We start from the raw sequence: 20,337 nt of genomic DNA, 5'->3' as shown, positions 1-20,337 counted from the left end.
TTGCATTTATTAATCATTTTTTCAGGGGCCTTCTTTCTCCTATTGTTATAGTGTGAATTTATGGTACCATAATATCAGGGACTTTGGAGAAGGAAATCATTTACAGAGTCACTTAAGAAAGGACTTCCGGGTACCTTTCATAGGCTAATACTTTTGCTAGTTTGCAGGTGAACCTTGGAAGAAGCTGGGAACAAGATAAATGAAAAAGAAGTGCCTGAACACTAATAACTGATCTAGGAAGCAGAAAGGGATCTTGTTCTTTCAGGTAGTCTAGCTTTAAGGCTCTGTGAGACTATATATATAGTCTATAGTCTATATACATAGACTGTGTATATATATGTATATACATACACACATGTATATATGTATATGTATATATACACAAATGTCTCTTCCATGTCAGGGACTGTGTTATTTATCTTTATATTCACAGGATGGGATAGAACTGAAAATCAAAATATTTGTTCAAAATTGAACCCACACTGGTGTGGTGACTCATGTCTACAATCCCAGTACTTTGGAAGGCGGAGGTGGGACCATTGATTGACGCCAGAGGTTCAAGGCCATCCTGGGCAACATAGTGAGACCCTGTCTCTGGAAAAAACAGAAAAAAAAAATTAGCCAGGCATGGCTGGTGGCTCAAGCCTGTATGTAGCCCCTGCTACTGGGGTGGCTTTGGTGGGATCACTTGAGCCCAGGAATTTGAGGTTGTAGTGAGCCATGATTGTGCCTGGGTGACTGAGACTATGTTTCAAAAAAAAAAAAAAAAAGTTCTTTGTTTTTGATTTTTTTTTTTTTTTTAGTAAAAATACGCAAGGTTAAGAAAGGAAAAACTAGACTGAAATAACAGATATCATTTGTTACAGGATTTCCTGCAGGACTACTACAAAGGGAAAAGAAACTTTTCCGGAAAAAGCAGTTTTCGGCTGAGAGATTTTTTTTTTTTTCCGAGTTAGCATGAGGGTGCATACAATTAAGTTACATTATTTGAGTTTGTAAGGTAAAGTCCAAAGTCCAACATGTAGTTGTGTGTCCTTCACCCAGAAGTGTGCCATATGCCTCTACGTTGTACTTAACCGAGCCCTTTCCCCCTCTTAGACGAGTTTTAAACCAGAATTTCGAAACTGCAGGAGAAAGCTGCTGCGTCCAGTCAAGCAGAATAGGGTATCTGAGTTCCCTATAAGTGGAGACTGATCAGCTAACAGGTTTGAACCCCTCGAGAGCGAAAGAAAAGCAGGAGCGACACCGAGACGCAGACTGGCAGAATGGAGGGGTCTGGGTCGAGAAACTCCTAAGTCAGAGGACTGAGCGCTGCACGCAGGGGAACCCAACATCGTGTAGCCGGACCGGATAGCTGGCTTTAACCCTGTTTCTTAACAGAACGATCAGGAAGCCCGAAGAGCTCGGACTGCAGTTTTGACGTGATAACTTCCGCGTGTGTGCAACAGGGAGCGCCGCCCGTGAACTTCCGCGTGCGAAGGCGACCGGAGCTGAGCCCGGCTGGGCGGGGAGGAAACCCGCTCTCCCCGCCGGTCGGGCCCCCGCCACGCCGAGCTAGGGCGGGCTAGGGGCGGGCCCATCGCCACGCCTGCTGAGAGGCGCAGCCCCACAGGCCACCCGGGCGCGCTCGCCGCGTCCCGCCGCGCGACTACATCTCCCGGCAAGCCTCGCGCCGCCCGCGCGCCGCAGTTGACCCATTTCCCGGCCCGTCACGGGCACGGCCGGCCCCCGCGCCCAGGCGGCTGCTCCCTGCTGACTGGGGTGTGGGCGGGGAGCGGCGGAGGGAGGAGGAGGCAGTGCTGGCCGCCGCCGTTGCCTCCGCTGCTGGGCGCCGGGACAGCTCCCCAGGTTCCTGCAGCCGCCATGGACGAGCAGGCGGGTCCTGGCGTCTTCTTCAGCAACAACCACCCAGGCGCCGGCGGTGCCAAGGCGCTCGGGCCTCTGGCAGAGGCCGCCGCGGTCGGCGACGGGGCGGCTGCGACGGGGGCGGCCCGAGCCCAGTACAGCCTCCCGGGGATCCTGCACTTCCTGCAGCACGAGTGGGCCCGCTTCGAGGTGGAGAGAGCCCAGTGGGAGGTGGAGCGGGCGGAGCTGCAGGTAAGGACCCTCCCGGCCCGGCCCTCTCCATCCCGCCTGTCCGCTCCCTCCCGCCCCACCTCGGACCCTTCTCCCCTTCCCCCAGCCCTTTGGGGTCTCCTCCCCGTTTGCTCCAGCCCATCCCACCCAGAACTTCAACCCCTGTCTCCTTTCACCTTTGCTTTTCGCTGACCCCACTTCTTCGACCCCTGTTCTCACTCTGTCGCTCCTGATGCGTTGTTTACTCTTCTCACGCCTTTTCGTCTGCTTCTTCCACTTTTAATTCCCATTCTCATTTCAACTCTTGCCATCCCACATCTTAGGGCTTCCCTCTCGGTTTACTGATTGGGCTGACAGTAGTTTTGAGAGACGCTGAGCAAATCATCCTCTTTCCTGTAGCTAGTCTCATCTTGAGTCTAGAGACGTTCTCTGCAAAAGGTATGAGCAGTTGGCTCTCCTCCCTGCAAGAAAGGTGGGCAAAGAAGAAAACACAAGTCGTGTCAGTGAGGCCTTGACTTTAGGCGAGAAAGCTGACTTTGGTAAAAACATTAAAATATCAGCTCCCTTTTCAAGTATGTAAATGTTTCTTCTCCACCTTCTTCCCTCGCGTTTCTTTAGGTGTTTCAAACTCATGGATTTTGAATGGAGGACTTACATGATCAAAATCAGATGATGGTTCAGAGATGGTTCCTGCTCTCAGAATCTAAAATTCCCAAGGGTTAATTTTATGTTAATATTTTGGGAGATTAACTTGTACTTTAAAAGGAAGCAAAGTTACTGTAACATTGGTTACACTGCCCTTGCATACTCTGCAAGATAAAGTGTATCTAGGGAGGAGATACTGTGGGCTCTTAAAAGAATGAAGGTGAGGCTGATACTTTACAGGCTATTCTGAATGGGTAAGTAGATTTTCAGTGGTTAAGAACAACAACTTTTAAGAACAAAAGTTCCAAGGCATACACCGATTTCAAGAGCAACTTCAAGAACTATGAATAGTTGTGCCTTTCTGTTTTGCAGGCTAATCCTGTATACTTAGGAAACTTGAGTATAGTCTTGGTGAAACACTTGAAATTAAAATGCTACCCAGTGTGTCACTTTTTTTGGTAACATGTATTTTCTTTGGCACTTAAAGAAGAAGAGAAGTCTGTTAAATAGAATCATGTGCTGGAATAGGCTGCTTTGGTGTAGTGGAAGTGGCTGTGGAATGAGCAAACAGGGTTATAGTAGATAGGGCTGTGCTTGTTGCTAGCTCTGTGACCTTGATGATATCCTTTAACCTCTCTGTGTTTCAGCTTCATCATATATTGAATCAGCACATGTTGAGTGCCAGCTATGTGCCTTTGGGCCTGACCAAAGCTTCTGCCCTCATGGAGCATATGTTTTAGTTGGAAGCAAATGATCGAGAAGACGCACCTACATAATATAACGGCCTTTAGTGGCAACTGCTGTGAGGATAAAATAAACCAATATACAGGAATAGTGTGATAGGGGCAGCTATTTTAGATGAGGTGGTCAGGGAGGCCTCTGAGAGATGACATGAACAGTTGAATGAAGAGAAGGAGTGACCCATAGTTTCTGGTGATTCCTTCTAAGTCTGCATTTCTGCAGTTACATGCTTATATTCTTTGGCATCTTTTTTATCCCCGCTGTTGTGTTGCTTGAATACCTAGTCTATCTGTAAGTTTTCTCATAATGAATCTATGTAGATTGTCTATGTAGTAACCAACAAATTTGAATGCTTGTACTTTCATCTTTATTAATAGTGCATTCTGTACATGACTTTATGGATTTCAGGCTTCAAGAAAGTGTTAAAGGAAGGTTTAACTTTAATGTACTATTGTGGGAAATGATTTTTGCTCCATAAATTTTAATTTCTTTTCCCATGTAGGGAATGTAAGATAAGTCACACTATTTTGGTCAAAAACAAAAACAATGCTTACCTTTCAACTTGTGCAAGTTTGAGAACTTCCAAACCATCCTACTCCTTATTTTCTTCCTCTCCTCATGTTTAAACTTTTCAATTTACCTGTAACTAGTCAGTCTTCAATTTTGACATGTATACCGCTCCCCACCCCTTCCTGGGTTATTTATGGCAAATGTTAAAATTTAGGTAAGTTTCCTGTTGGTGCTCATATTAAGGACACTACTTTCTAAATATTTTTTTGGTTCGTGCTCAACTTAAATGAAGCTTCCACAGAGAAACTTAAAAAATGCATATCTTCTGGACAGAACAACTATTGTGTATTTTTGGGAGATAAGGTTAATAATAATATAGGATCATGTTAGCATAATTGAAAAAATTATTTTAAATATTTCTTTATATCAACACCATTAAATTTGAATTTTTCTCTCTCTTTTTTTTTGGCCATTGCAATTTTCTTAGAAAAACAATATGAAGTAAAAGTGTTGAATGAATTGTGACCAAAATATGGATCAGTTGGTGTGGTGTCCTCTTTGTAATTTTTACATGTCTTTTCAAGCCATTAACACCAAAGTCAACAAAAATACCTTTAAGATCAAGTCTAATTTGTTCCTTCAGGAACCTGTCAGTCCTGCTCTTTCAAGTTGCTAGAGCAGAGTTGTGAAAGGCAATCCTGACTGTCATCTACTTGGCCACCTGTATCACTTCCTCCCTCCTTCACATCTTGGGAATAAGAAAACAGCCACATTGTACCAAAACTTCTTTGCTGTTTATTTGCCCTGGCTTGTCTTAGTTAGTAAATTTTCTTTTTACTTTTGGTAATACTCCCATCTCCATCCAAGTGAACATAGGTAATTCATGGGAGAGGAGGGAGAAGAAGTGATGAAGATTATTACTGAGCTTTATACTTGTGAAAGGAATTGGAGACAGAATATTAATCATTATGGAGAAAATCTTTGTATGTGAGACATTGTGCTAGGGGAAAGTTGCAGTCTGGTCAGTATATAGAACATAAACAACATGTAGAAGAATTGAGTGTTTATCATTTGAGGGGGGGGGAGCTAATTTTCTTAGAATAGCATAGAAGAGAAGATCCAAGGAGAATAGAATAGCAGCAGAAAAAACTTTATGAAGTCCTGAGAACCTAAGGCTCAATATTTGAAGGTTACTGACTTCAAATACCGAGAAAGCAAGCATGTACATACAAAATGAAAATTATTTACCTTAGATTTTGATGATGTGTGTGGCTTATGGAGGCTCTGATATTTCCTGGAAGTGCTAGCATTTTGTGAAAAAGGTGATAAGTTTGCCATGTGGCGTATGGTATGAAGGCTGTTTGCTTTTGGCATTAATGATTTGTGTTTTCATTCCCCAAATATTTTTCAAGCACCTACCTCACGCCAGGTCTTGTTCTAGAGACTGGACATAGAACAATGAAGAAAACAGTCCCTGCCCTTATGAGGTTTAACTTGTTGGGGCAGACAGACAGTAATAAATAAATACATAAAATGTATTGGAGGGTAATAAATGCCCTGATAGAGTAATCCTTCAAGGCGGGGGTGGGGGGGCATTGAGTCCTTGAGAGGGTGGGATGGAGGAGAAAGCTTTCACTGATAAGGAGCCATTTGAGCTAAGACCTGAAAAGGTGACATCTCAGGTGAGGAAAGCTTTCTAGGCAGAGGGACCAGTTGGGGGAAGGGAGCATAGTTGGAATGTTTGAGGACTAACAAGGAGGCAAATGTGGCTACAGTAGAGGAAGAGAATGGAAGAAATGATGTCTGAAAAGTACTGGTCTTGTCCATCATGAGGACTTTGGATTTTACCTCAGCAAGATGGGCAGCCACTGGAATGTTTTCAGCAAAGGAATGGTACCATATTTAAAAGGAACCCTTTCTAAGGATTCAGAATAGACTTGGAGGGAGGACAAGAGTAGAAGCAGCAGAGAGGCTAGTTTAGGAGGCTATTTGTTTTTGGCCAGGGGTGGGTTTGAACCCACCACCTCTGGCTTATGGGCCCAGTGCCCTACTCCATTGAGCCACAGGCGCCGCCCTAGGAGGCTATTTTAAATAATCCAGGTCGGAGATGAACTAAGGCAGTCCACTACTGGTAAGGTACATGAATACATACTTTGAATCCATGTTCAAAATATAATGGATTCTGAGTACATATTTGAAGGTAGAACTTGCAAGGTGTTCTATAGGATAGGATGTGAGGTTTGAGAAAAAGGGAGTTGAAGATGACTCTAAAATATTTTGACTAACCCGCTTCATAAGTTTGAAAAGATTTACTGAGCATTTTAACGAAACAATGAGTTTCCTTTTTGTTATTATTACTATTATTTATAATTACTGTGAAAGACAACATGGCAAAGAACTTGGTTTAAAATCCTTGTTTTAAAATTTATTAACTGTTGTATTTTAGGCCAGGCATGGTGGCTGATGCCTTAAGTAATCCCAACGCTTTGGGAGGCCAAAGTAGGAGGATCACTTGAGGCCAGGAGCTTGAGCCTATTGTATTATATGCCTAAAATACATAATTGCCATAATTCTGACCACTCAGAGCCTTAGTCTTCTCATTTGTAAGACGAAGATAATAAATTATCTTGTCAGAATTAAATGACATTTTAAAGTACCTAGCAGTCACACAAAGTAAGTGCTTAATAAAAAAAACGGTGGTAAATGTATGTTGTTAAATTTTTACTCTCATTTATCTCCATATCCCCACAGAAAAGCATAATTTTGAGTCAGGAACTCTTAGAGCTTGTAAGTGCCATCCTGGGACCATGCAGTTTCATATTCTGGGTCTGACCAGGGCTCTAAGAATGATTTCATAAGATTGTCAGCCACACTTATTATACTTCAAGGGTACTTGCTTTCTTTAATAACCCACTAGGTATCTTATCTTGGAATTCATATACATTTTTCTGAATGTATTTATCTTAAGTTTGCATTACATCTTAGGTAACAAATTGTATGCATTTATTAACCACTCTATAAAACTAATTCTTGATTTTATTTGGTCCTTTAAACCACTTCCTTTAAAATTTGAGCAGATGAAGAACCTCATCATGGTATGGTATAATTTCGTGAGCAGATTAGTTTTTTTCCATATCCTTGATAATTTCGTAATATTTTTTAAAATTTCAGATTAACATAAGGGTACAAACGATTGGGTTACAATATTTGTCTTTGTTAGGTAAGGTCCTTGTTGTAGTTGTGTCCCGCACCCTGGAGGTGTGCCATGTACCCTTACATTGTGCCCATCGGGTGGGAGCACAGCAATTCATTTCTTCCCCTTCTTCCTCCCCCCTCTAACTTGAATTAAATTGAGTTTTTCTCTTATGTGGGTGTGTATTCATAATGATTTATTATATTTTAGAAAGATAATAAAGATTTTACTCTTTTAGAATATATCGTATTATTTGTCAGTCTAGTTCAGTGTTTCTCAACCTTAGCTGTAATCTTAGTATAATCTGGGCTAACTCAAAAATACCCATTCCCTTGTTTTGGCTCCTGTAGCTCAGCGGCTAGGGTGCTGGCCACTTACACCGGGGCTGGGGGGTTTGAACCCGGCCCAGGCCTGCCAAACAACAATAATAACAACTACAACAAAAAAATAGCCAGGTGTTGTGGCAGGTGCCTGCAGTCCTAGCTACTTGGAAGGCTGAGGCAAGAGAATTGCTTAAGCCCAAGAGTTTGAGGTTGCCGTGAGCTGTGACACCTGGGCACTCAACTGAGGGTGACATAGCACAACTCTGTCTCAAGAAAAAAAAAAAAACCATTCCCTGGGTTTTACTGCAGATCACTTAAATCAGAACCTTGGGAATTAAGGTCCTTGGCATTATTTTTTATTTTTTTTTTATTTTTATTTTTTTGAGAGGGTCTCGCTTTGTTGCTTGAGCATCATCATAGCCCAAACTCCTGGGCTCAAGAGATCCTTCTGCCTCTCATCCTACCAAAGGTGGAATTACAGGCTCATGCCATCACACCCATCTAATTTTTCTGTTTTTCTTAGAGAAGAGGTCTTGCTCTTGCTCAGACTGGTCTTGAATTCCTGGCCCCAAGCAATCCTCCTACCTCAACCTCCCAAAGTGCTAGAATTATAGGCTTGAATTACTGCGACCGGTTCTGGGTAGAGTCCCATGGTGTCATCTTAGCTCATAGCAACCTCAAACGCTTAGGCTCAAGCAATCTTCTTACCTCAGCCTCCTTAGTAGCTGGGACTACGTGTGTCCACCATGACACCCAGCTAGTTTTTCTTTCTTTCTTTTTTTTTTTTTGTAGAGACAGAGTCTCACCTTACCGCCCTCAGTAGAGTGCCGTGGCGTCACACAGCTCACAGCAACCTCCAAATCCTTGGGCTTAGGTGATTCTCTTGACTCAGCCTCCCAAGTAGCTGGGACTACAGGTGCCTGCCACAACACCTGGCTATTTTTTTTTTTTTGTTGTTGTTGCAGTTGGCCGGGGCTGGGTTTGAACCCGCCACCCTTGGCATATGGGGCCGGCGCCCTACCCGTTGAGCCACAGGCGCCGCCCAGTTTTTCTTTCTTTCTTTTTTTTTTTTTTTTTAGTAGAGGTGGAGTCTCATTCTTGCTCAGGCTGGTCTTGAACTCAAGCAATGAGCTCAAGCAGTCCACCCATCTTGGCCTCCCAAAGTGCTAGAGTTATAGTGCCTGGCCCCAGTAGTTCTGATATGCAGCAGGGGTTGAGAACCACTGCTTTAGTTGTTTTTCTGTTTTTTTATATGTATGTGTGTGTGTGTGTGTGTTCACACACTGAAAGTTCAGTGATTTCAACACTGTGTTAATATTCCATAATTCCATATATGGATGGCTTTTTATAGACTTTGGGAGATAATTTCTGTTATGTTCCATTGTTCTTTCTGATGATAGCTAGCATTTTATTTTTAGACTGTAGAATATTATAATTTGAATCACCTTCCTCTGAATGATATAATGATACAGTAATATTTGAACTGGAATGAACTTTGGAAATAATCAGCTCCAACTTTCTTTTATAGGTAAAGAGAGGACAGCAGAGAGGTTAAAAGACCATTGATTAATAGATTGTGGATAAACCCTTTTAGTTAAGTCTCCAGGTTATCTTTACAGTTTCCTTTAAAGCCCTTTCAGTTGCATTATCTTGTTTGTGTAACTTACTGAGGCAATCAGAGTCATCATCATGATGCTCATGCTTATTTTTCTTTTTATTTAAAATCATAGACACAAAGACTTTACTGTTTTTACTTCATTCTAGCTTACTGGTGTCATTTAGGATTTTCTCTCTGGTGTTCTGTGGTTTCATTTTGATGTGTCAGAATATAGATTTCTTTTTTATTTAGTTTGGAACTTTATTAGCCTCCTTGAGTCTGGGTTGGCATCGCGTTAGTTCTGTAAAAGTTTCAGTTATTATCTCCTTAAATTTGTCCGCTATTGTGTTTTCTTTTCTTCTCTTTTTGAGTCTGATTGCATGTATCTTAGGCTTTCTCCTTTATCTGCTCTACATTTTTCATCTTTTTATATCACTGTGCTTTATTCTGGATAATTTATTCTGAGTTATCTTCTAGTCCATTAATTTTCCCTTCTGTTGAGCCTAAGTAAAGCCATCCAATGAATTTTTAGTTTTTGGTTATTGTTGAAGTTAATTTTGGTTCCTTTTCTAATCTGCAGGATCATTTTCCTTTTTGTAGTGTCCTGTTCCCTATTCTCTGTAGATCTTTTCAGGGTGATTTATTCTTTTTTTTTTTGAGAAACAGAGTTTCATTTTGTTCCCCTCAGTAGAGTATCATGGCCATGGCAGGGGTCCTCAGACTTTTTAAACAGGGGGCCAGTTCACTGTCCCTCAGACTGTTGGAGGGCCGGACTATAGTTTAAAAAAAAACTATGAATAAATTCCTATGCATACTGCACATAATGTCATTTTGAAGTAAAAAAACAAAATGGGAACAAATACAATCACACTGCCTCATGTGGCCCGCAGGCCGTAGTTTGAGGACCCCTGCCTCACAGCAACCTTAGACTCTTGGGCTCAAGCGATCCTCTTGCTTCAGTCTCCTCAGTTGCTGGGACTATAGGCCGGCTATTTTTAGACATGGGGTCTTGCTCTTGCTCAGGCTGGTTTCTAACTCTTGGACTCAAGCAGTCCACCCACCTGAGCCTCCCAGAGTTCTAGAATTACAGGTGTGAGCCACTGTGCTCAGCCTCATCTTTTATTCTTTAAACCTAGTAAGTAGTTATTTAATAGTGTTAGCTTGGGCAATAGAGACCCCCGTCTCTACAAAAAAATAGAATAATTAGATGGGTGTTACAGCGTATGCCCATAGTGCCAGCTACTAGGGAGGCTGAGGCAAGAGGATCACTTAAGTTTAGGAGTTTGAGAAGTGCAGTGAGCTTTGGTTGTGCCACTGCACTCTACCCTGAGCAACAGAGTGAGACCCTGTCTTGTGGAAGAAAACAAAAATTTGGTCTGTCTGTACTTCCTTTATCTTAGGTTTTAGAGGTGCCTTTGTTTGGTCTGTTTTTTTCTGCTGGTTCTTCTGATGACTTGTTCCTTTGTATGCTTTATTTATCTTTGTTGCTTCTTATTGTCCTTGAAAAAGTATGACTAATCTAAGCTCTCAAATAAAGGTATCTTCTTGAGAAAGGTTTTGCATTTGCTTCTGGTAGATGGCTGGAGGCATTACCAGTCCAGAACCACTTTAAAGCAAGTTCATTGCTGAAGGTTTTTGGATTACCCATCAGATGTGACTTTTAGTTGTGAATACATTTAAGAGTCAGTGTACTTCTGCTTCATTTTTGCCTTGTGAGGTTAAGAGTCCTTTAGGGTCTTAGCTAAATATGGTGTATATCACCAAGGATGGCCTGGGAGTTTGATTTTTGCCCTTTGGGACCTGTAAGGATATCTGTTCTGAATGGCCAGTACTCGGAAGGCAAATTGACTTTTGTTCCTTTACCTCACTATGTTCCCTTTTTCACTTTGCCAGCCTACTGTTTATGTCAGCTACACCTTTTGATTTTAATTCTGGGCTATTAGAAATAAAATTATCCTTGGGATCTTTGGAGTTTCTTGCTTAGGTAGCAAGACAATCTATTGACTGTCATAATTTAGCAGTGGAAAGCGTAGGTCTTAAAGACAGACAGCTGGCTCTTATAAATCACTTTTGATCTATAATTTCTTCTAGGTCACGTTTTTATTTGTGACATGAATATACTTGTCAAGCAAAGAGAGCTGTAATATTTAGAAAAGATAAAGTATGTAAAATATGTAGTATATGATGGGTGCCTAATAAATGGCTTACTTTTTTTTTTATGGATTGAATGTACTAGATTGTACTATTTATTTAAATCTTATTTTAGAAGCTAGAAAGCAGTTTAGGAGATCCATTTGGCTAGTAACTACTTAGTTTCTCTTTGCCCTATAAGTACATGTTAAGCACTGCTAATCTAAAAATCCTAAATTCAAAATGCTTCAAAATCTGAAACTTTCTGAGCACTGACATGACTTCACAAGTGGAAAATTACATACCTAAGCTCATGTGATGGGTTGCAGTCAAAATACAGGTGCACAGGTGGCTTAGGCCTGTAATGGAGGCCTTACTGTGGGAGGTTGAGACAGGAAGATCACTTGAGCTGAGGAGTTCCAGACCAGCCTGAGCAAGAGCGAGACCCTGTCTCTACTAAAAATAGGAGAAAATTAGCTGGGTGGTATGGCAGGCACCTGTAGTCCCAGCTACTTGAGGCATGAGGATTGCTTGAACTCAGGAGTTTGAGGTTACTGTGAGCAAGGCTGACACCATGGCACCCAAGCCTGGGGTAACAGAGTTAGGCGCTGACTCAAAAAAAAATTAAATCTCTTTCTAGCCAACACCGAGTGATGGGCATCTCTTGGGACCTTGGTGCAAGCACCACAACACTGAGGGCAAGAGAAAGCCCCACCACAAGAAGCAGAAGTATGAGTTGGGACGCCCTATTGCCAACACTAAGATTGGCCCTGGCTATGTATACACAGTCTGCATGTGAGAAGGTAAAAAACCAGAAATACCATGCCCTGATGCTAGAGGTGGAGAACTTCTCCTGGAGCTCAGGGTGTTGTACTAGGGAAACAAGGATCTGGCTCTGCGCCCATAGCTTAGTGGTTAGGGCACTAGCCACATGCACCACAATTACCTTCAGGCTATGATGGGTTCAAACCCAGCCAGGGCCTCCTAAACAACAATGACAACAATAACAAGAAAATAGCTAGGCCTTGTGGTGGGTGCCTGAGTCCCAGCTATAGGGAGGCTGAGGCAAGAGAATTGCTTAAGCCCAAGAGTTTGAGGTTGCTGTGAGTTGTGATGCCATGGCACTCCAAGATAGTAAAACTCTGTCTCAAAAAAAAAAAAAAAAAGAAAACAAGGATCATTGATGTTGTCTACAATGCATCCAATGATGAGCTGTTTCTGCCAAGACCTTGGTGAAGAACTACATCTGGCTTATTGACAGCATGCCGTACCGATAGTTGTACAAGTCCCACTATGCGCTGCCTTTGGGCCCCAAGAAGGGGGCCAAATTGACTCCTGAGGAAGAAGAGATTTTATTTTATTTTATTTTATTTTATTTTTTTGAGACAGAGCCTCAAGCTGTTGCCCTGGGTAGAGTGCTGTGGCATCATAGCTCACAACAACCTCAAACTCCTGGGCTCAAGCGAGTCTCCTGTCTCCGCCTCCCAAGTAGCTGGGACTACAGGCACCCGCCACAACGCCCAGCTATTTTTTGGTTGCAGCCGTTGTTGTTTGGCGGGCCTGGGCTGGATTCGAACCCGCCAGCTCAGGTGTACGTGGCTGGCGCCTTAGCCGCTTGAGCCACAGGCGCCGAGCTGGAAGAAGAGATTTTAAATAAAAACGATCAAAAACAATTCAGAAGAAATAGGATGAAAGGAAAGAATGCCAAAGCAGTCTTCTGGAGGAGCAGTTTCATCAGGGCAAGTTTCTTGCATGCATTGCTTGAAGTCCAGGCCAGTATGGCTGAGCAGATGGCTGTGTGCTAGAAGACAAGGAGCTGGAGTTCTGTCTGAGGAAAATCACGGCCCTAAAAGGCAAATAATTCCTGCTCCCACCAAAAAATAGGTGCACAGCACAGTTTATTCAGTGTCCCTAAAAGAAAAATAAAATTACCTTCAGGCTATGTGTGTAAGGTATATATGAAACATATATGACTTTCATATTCAGAATTGTATGTAAACTATGTGGATCATTATGAAAGTTTTGAGATACACAAAAATCAAGAAATGTAAAATCTGCATGCATGGAAGCAAATGAAGCCCTCCCAGGAACACTGATAAGCCTGATGAATCAGAAAGGATCCTGTCAGCTGTGTTTCTTGGAAGTGAAGTAATGGACCGTAACACAGTCTGTCTCAAAACTTTCGTAGTGACCCATGGATCTCATTGTGTATATGCAGATATTCCAAAATCTGAAAAGAAAAAAAAAAAAAACCACCAAATCAGAAACAGTTCTGGTTCTAAGCATTTTCAGGTAAGGGATATTCAGCCTGTAGTGGTTTCAAGACAATAAACTGACAGTGGGTTGGAAATAAGGGACAGGCTAGAGGTGGCAATAGTAGGTAGTGGTAGCTTGTAAGCATTGAGGACTGGAGGTAGTAATAGAGGAAAAGTTGGACCTCAGGAGAGAAACTTGAGGCAAGAAAAAAAATTGGAGAAGGGAGTAGAAGAGAGGAAGAGACAGCAGACAGGCTTGAGGGGTAGGAGAGAGGATAGAGGCAGACCAGAAGGAGAAACTATACACATTAACCTATTCTTAACTCCTAAAGGATATCTGTATTGTTCATTCTGGTATTTGTCAAATTCTAGGGCTGTGATACACACACGCATGCACAAATTCATGTGTGTCCACTTCCTTCCCCTTGCCCCACCCATATCTCTACTCTAAATTCTCTTTTCTTTCTTCTTCTTTCTTGTTTTTGAGACAGAGAAAATGCCCATCAGACTTGTTTTTGTTACCTGGTAGAGTGCTGTAGCATCATGGCTCACAGCAACCTCCAATTCTTGGGATCAAATGATACTCTTGCCTCAGGTTTTCCATTTTAGTAGAGACGGGGTCTTGTTTTTCCTCAAGCTGGTCTCGCACCCATGAGCTCAAGCAGTCAATCTGCTTTGGCCTCCAAGAGTATTAGGATTACAGGTGTGAGCCACCACGCCCGCCCTTACTCTAAATTTTCTGTCCCCTTCATTAGACTAAGAGTATGTGGAGGGACATTAGAATTTTTTTATTATTATTATTAAATCATAGCTATGTACATTAATGTGATCATGGGGCACCAAACACTAGTTTTATAGACCTGGGACCTTAGAATTTAATCTCATCCCTTGCTTTGTCAGTTAGAGACATAAAGTGACTTGCCTTGGGTCACTCTGAATTGGTATGTAGACTTTGTTTAGAACCAGGAGTGCTAGTACTCAGGCCAGGGCATTGTTCTCCATACTGTACCTTTTTTTTTTTTTTTTTTTTGTAGAGACAGAGTCTCACTTTACCGCCCTTGGGTAGAGTGCCATGACGTCACACAGCTCACTGCAACCTCTAACTCTTGGGCTTATGCGATTCTCTTGCCTCAGCCTCTCGAGCAGCTGGGATTACAGGCGCCCGCCACAGCGCCCAGCTATTTTTTGGTTGCAGTTTGGCCGGGGCTGGGTTTGAACCCGCCACCCTCGGTATATGGGGATGGCGCCCTACTCACTGAGCCACAGGCACCGCCCCAAGTACCTTTTCTTTTTATTGGTCCCTCACTCTGCAGCTGCTTCCAACCTAAAGGAACCAAGTGAATTTTAATATTTAGATCAGTGTTTTTCAATCCCTTTTCTTTCTTTCCTTTCCTTTTTTTTTTTTTTTCTTTTTTGAGACAGAGTCTCACTTTGTTGCCCTGGGTAGAGTGCTATGGCATCATAGCTCACGGCACCCTCAAACTCTTGGGCTCAAGTGATCCCCCTTCCTCAGCCTCTTGAGTAGCTGGGATTAAGGCACCTACCACAATGCCTAGCTATTTTTAGAGGTGGAGTCTCACTCTTTATCAGGCTGGTCTTGAACTCCTGAGCTCAGGTAGTTCACCTGCTTCAGCTTCCCAGAGTGCTAGGATTACAGGCGTGAGCCACCATACCCTGCCTTTACAACCTTTTTTATCTCACAGCACACTTGAACCTATACTTAAACTTCTGTAGTACACTTACATTATACTGATCAAAAAGAAAGAGTTAAAAAAAAAAGACTACACTTATTTTGTTTTGATCTTCTTTCAAAAATAATTAATGATATTTAAAAATTTTGCGGCACACCAGTTCAAAATCACTGATTTAGATTTGAATAACTGCCATAATTTAAATTATCACTTATTTCAAGTATCTGTTCAAGTAGAATAATTTAATGAAATAATGAATGTAGTAAAGAGTTCACGAAAATCTTTTGGTTTGTGTTTCTCAAAAGTATTTAACAGGGCGGCACCTGTACTCAGTGGATAGGGTGCAGGCCACATACACTGAGGCTGGCGGGTTGGAACCCAGCCCAGGCCAGCTAAAATAACAATGACAACTGCAACAACCAAAAAAAGTAGCCAAGTGTTGTGGCGGGTGCCTGTAGTCCCAGCTACTTGGGAGGCTGAGGCAAGAGAATTGCTTAAGCCTAAGAGTTTGAGGCTGCTGTAAGCTGTCATGCCACGGTACTCTACCCAGGGTGACAGCTTGAGACTCTGTCTCAAAAAATTAAAAAAAAAGTATTTAACAGTGTGTTACTCTTAATTTATTTTAATGATTTTTAGGAAATACTGAAATACAATGCTTATTTCTTTTTACATATATCTGAAAATTTGGAGCTTTTTCAGTCTACTCTGTATATATATTTTAATATAGTTTGTATTTATTGATCACATAGCAAATTTCGTATAGTGTTTAGTTACTTTTTTTTTTCTTTAAAGAGATGGAGTTTCTCTATATTGCCCAGGGTAGAGGGTCGTGGCTATTTATAGGTGTGACATAGGGAGGTGGTCCTCCTGCCTCAGCCTCCTGAGTAGCTGGGACTGTATGTCACATGTCATACCTGGCGTGGTTATTAGGCTATTTTAAGCCTATCCATTTGTCAGTTGTCAACCGTGTATTTGCTTTTATTTTTTTTTTAATTGAGTTATATACACATAGATCTTGAATACATTTACGCATATGTGGGGTACAATGTGTTGTTTTCTTATACAATTTGATGTGCTTACATCAAACTAATTAATACAGCTTTTGCCTCATTTACTTGATTACTGTATTAGACATTTATGTTCTACAATTGATAGATTTGACATGTACCCCTTTGTGTATTTGCTTTTATGCAGAAAGTTATTTGAGGAAATAAGATAAATTTCTTTGGCTGACTTATGTTGTTTAACTTTTGTTATAAAAGCACTTTATTTGAACAAGATGTTGGTATATTAAAAAGTATTGGCTTGGCGCCTATGGCTCAAGCGGCTAAGGCACCAGCCGGGTACATCTGAGCTGGCGGGTTCGAATCCAGCCCGGGCCCGCCAAACAGCAATGACGGCTGCAACCAAAAAATAGCCGGGCTTTGTGGCGGGTGCCTGTGGTCCCAGCTACTTGGGAGGCGGAGACAGGAGACTCGCTTGAGCCCAGGAGTTTGAGGTTGCTGTGAGCTGTGATGCGATAGCACTCTACCCAGGGCAACAGCTTGAGGCTCTGTCTCAAAAAAATAAAAAAAAAGTATTGATATGTAGGAAGGAACATTTATTGTAGAGTCGACTAGAAATAATATAACAGAAGAAAAAAAGGAGTTGGTATTTTGTTTTGGAGATGAGATGGGAGAAAATAAGGAAGTAGGAGCCCTGGAATTAAGGTAAGCATTGGGAAGTATTGAATAAGGTTGGGTGTGGCAAATAGGTTCTTGGCATAACTGCACCAGAGAGATCCAAGGAAAGAGCCAGGGGGAATGTTTCATTACTGAACTTACAGTTTCATTAGCATTTATTTGCATGTGACAGAAGTCAGATCCAATACCAGTATATCTAGTTAGGAGAAATAAACATGATGTCAGATTCTGTGAGGGTGATAGCAATTTCACCTGATGGAAAATTATAGCCAGTCTAGGACTTGCTCTCAATTTTTTGTTTATACTTCCCAAATAAGAAGATTAAGCAGTGAGCAAAGGAACTTAAATTATAGACACAACCAAAACCTGCTCCCGAGGAATGTGGATTCATATAAAGTTGAAAGGAAAGAACAGGGAGGAGCCTGAAGATCTGGGTCAGTGCACTTAGTGCACTTGAAAGGGTAGTGTCAGGTGGGGGAGAAGGTTTCCATGGTCCTAGTAATTCAACCTAGCACTTTATTGTTTCCTCTTTCCTTTCTTCTTTACCTTCCAAAAAGTAATAATAGTTGCATTTATTGAGCTTAATGTAACTGTGCCAAATACAGTGCTAAGAATTTTACATACATAATGTATTTTAAACCTTATAAAATTGGATATTAGTAAGTATTAATCATTCCCTAATTTATAAATGAGTTTTTGAGGAGAAAGATTAAATAATTTGGTAAGGGAAAAGGTTGAGTGATGTGTCTGGTCATGGTAAGTAGAAGGAAATATTTTCACATTTTTCATTTTCTCTGCTGCTTCTAGATCAATTTACAGAACTGGAATGTTTTCTTCCTCTTGTCTTCCTAGTGAATTTCTAATCTTTCAAGATTCAAGTTACTTTCTCTGGGAAACCTGTCTGACCTCCAAACATAAGGAAACTTCATGCTCCCCTAACAGCTTGTGTATGTAAGGCAGAAGCATTGTTATCCAACACCATCCAAACTGGTAGTTGATCAGTTAATTCGAAAAGATGGTTAAAATGGTACCTTAAATAATTTATTTTAGGTTAAAAATGGATAAATGCATAGTCATTTGCCAGTGTAAGGTGAAGCCCACCCACCTTTTACTATTTTGTTTTTCAGAATGATAGTTATAGTTTTGTGTTGTCATTCTTGAATAAGCTATAATTACAATGTATTTTTTATGATTTCTCATTTTGATTTTTCCTTGTGAAAAGCACACTGAATGCAGAATCCTAGATTTTTATGACCTTTGTTCCCAAATCTTTGACAGTTGTTTCACCCAGGTCTAATTCAACAGCAGTTTTTTTTTTTTTTTTTTTGTAGAGACAGTCTTACTTTATCGCCCTCGGTAGAGTGCCATGGCATCACACAGCTCACAGCAACCTCCAACTCCTGGGCTGAAGCGATTCTCTTGCCTCAGCCTCCCGAGTAGCTGGGACTACAGGCGCCCGCCACAACACCCAGCTATTTTTTGGTTTGCAGTTCAGCCAGGGCCGGGTTTGAACCCGCCACCCTCGGTATATGGGGCCGGCGCCTTACCGACTAAGCCACAGGCGCCACCTCAACAGCAGTTTTTTTGTGTGAGTTTCTTTTATTGTCTTTGTCTTTCCAAAGCATTCTTTCTTTTCATATTTTACTGGTTTATGTAATATTTAATTAACTAATTAAAGTAACAGGTGCAACTGGCATTAAACAGGTTTGGGAGGAAACCCAGTTGAGTAGGTGAACTTACACAACTCTACCATGGAAACCGAAGTGTGTGAGTAAACCAGAAAGAATAGTCTATGAGCTGTGAATACTCATTATGCTCTGGGCTTTGGGCAGTGTTTTCCAAAGGGACTAGAAACTACTGATTAATCCACAGAGTTGATTAAAGGGGATTAGTTGTGAGAACTTCTACTGTATCTCTGTTATACCATCTATCTCATGCTTTGTATATTTGTTTCCCTGCTACACTGAGTCACTTAACATTTTTTTTTTTATTTTTCTAATGTTCATCTGAGTGGCACTTAATACTAATATGTAGCTGCTTAATAAATGAATCGTCTGTTATGTTACATGTCACCGTATTTCAAATATCTGTATATGTAAATCTTGTCTCCCATCTAAATTATGTCCTTAAGGGCAGGTTCCATCTCAGACATCTTTGACATTTATGTAATTTGTGATAAATGTGAATATACGCTACATGTTGGTTTTAGGGGAGAACTGTATCTGTCTCTTTTGTTGCTAGCTGGTTCCACCTAATGACTTCCACCAGAAAGAGCTTTTTGGAACAAATAGTGTCTGTACTTTATTGTGTAGGGCATTGGCTGGACTTAGCCAGATCATTTTTACAGACCTCATTTCAGGGGCACCAATGGCTTCACAATTGCCACTTGATGCTAGCTGCAGGAAATGACGCTTGGATATTTAAACTTTTTTGAATTCTGCTTTTAAAAAATTAATAATAGAAATGCCTTAATTATCCAGAACTTAGAATGAAAAACTCTTATCTCTTAGCCTGCTTCTTTTCATAAAAAATAAAGATTTCACTTTCCAGATTCTTATACACAAAACAGCTAAAATAAGGAAATGCCAAAATGGCCAACACCTCATAGAATATGGATCATTATGTAAGTTAAAAATTTTTATGATTTTCTTTTTTTTTATTGTTGGGGATTCATTGAGGGTACAATAAGCCAGGTTACACTGATTGCATTTGTTAGGTAAAGTCCCTCTTGCAATCCTGTCTTGCCCCCAGAAGGTGTGGCATGTACCAAGGCCCTGCCCCCCTCCCTCCTTCCCTCTCTCTGCTTTTCCTCCCCCCAATAACCTTAATTGTCATTAATTGTCCTCATATCAAAATTGAGTACATAGGATTCATGCTTCTCCATTCTTGTGATGCTTTACTAAGAATAATGTCTTCCACTTCCATCCAGGTTAATACAAAGGATGTAAAGTCTCCATTTTTTTTAATAGCTGAATAGTATTCCATGGTATACATATACCACAGCTTGTTAATCCATTCCTGGGTTGGTGGGCATTTAGGCTGTTTCCACATTTTGGCGATTGTAAATTGAGCTGCAAGAAACAGTCTAGTACAAGTGTCCTTATGATAAAAGGATTTTTTTTCCTTCTCGGTAGATGCCCAGTAATGGGATTGCCGGGTCAAATGGGAGGTCTAGCTTGAGTGCTTTGAGGTTTCTCCATACTTCCTTCCAGAAAGGTTGTACTAGTTTGCAGTCCCACCAGCAGTGTAAAAGTGTTCCCTTCTCTCCACATCCACGCCAGCATCTGCAGTTTTGAGATTTTTGTGATGTGGGCTATTCTCACTGGGGTTAGATGGTATCTCAGTGTGGTTTTGATTTGCATTTCTCTAATATATACGGATGATGAACATTTTTTCATATGTTTGTAGCCATTCGTCTGTCTTCTTTAGAGAAGGTTCTATTTATCTCTCTGGCCCATTGATATATGGGATTGTTGGCTTTTTTCACGTGGATT

General features: G+C 41.3%; 1 protein-coding gene and 1 pseudogene across 1 annotated transcript in view; both read left to right on the top strand.

The window, feature by feature from the left end:
• The first annotated feature begins 1,706 nt into the window (after window positions 1-1,706).
• The window catches only part of STRN (striatin), a 120,671-nt gene continuing 102,040 nt past the window's right edge, over window positions 1,707-20,337 (top strand). The window contains exon 1 of the mRNA XM_053587843.1: window positions 1,707-2,097. Within this exon, the coding sequence (XP_053443818.1) occupies window positions 1,864-2,097 (234 nt within the window). The 5' untranslated portion in view covers window positions 1,707-1,863. The remainder of the gene's footprint in view (window positions 2,098-20,337) is intronic.
• Window positions 5,589-13,138, top strand: LOC128583352 (40S ribosomal protein S8-like; annotated as a pseudogene).

The sequence above is a fragment of the Nycticebus coucang genome, chromosome 4, assembly GCF_027406575.1.
Source record: "Nycticebus coucang isolate mNycCou1 chromosome 4, mNycCou1.pri, whole genome shotgun sequence".
NCBI classification, from domain to species: domain Eukaryota; kingdom Metazoa; phylum Chordata; class Mammalia; order Primates; family Lorisidae; genus Nycticebus; species Nycticebus coucang.
Note: the sequence above shows the minus strand (reverse complement) of the source record. Positions and strands in the feature narration are given on the sequence as shown.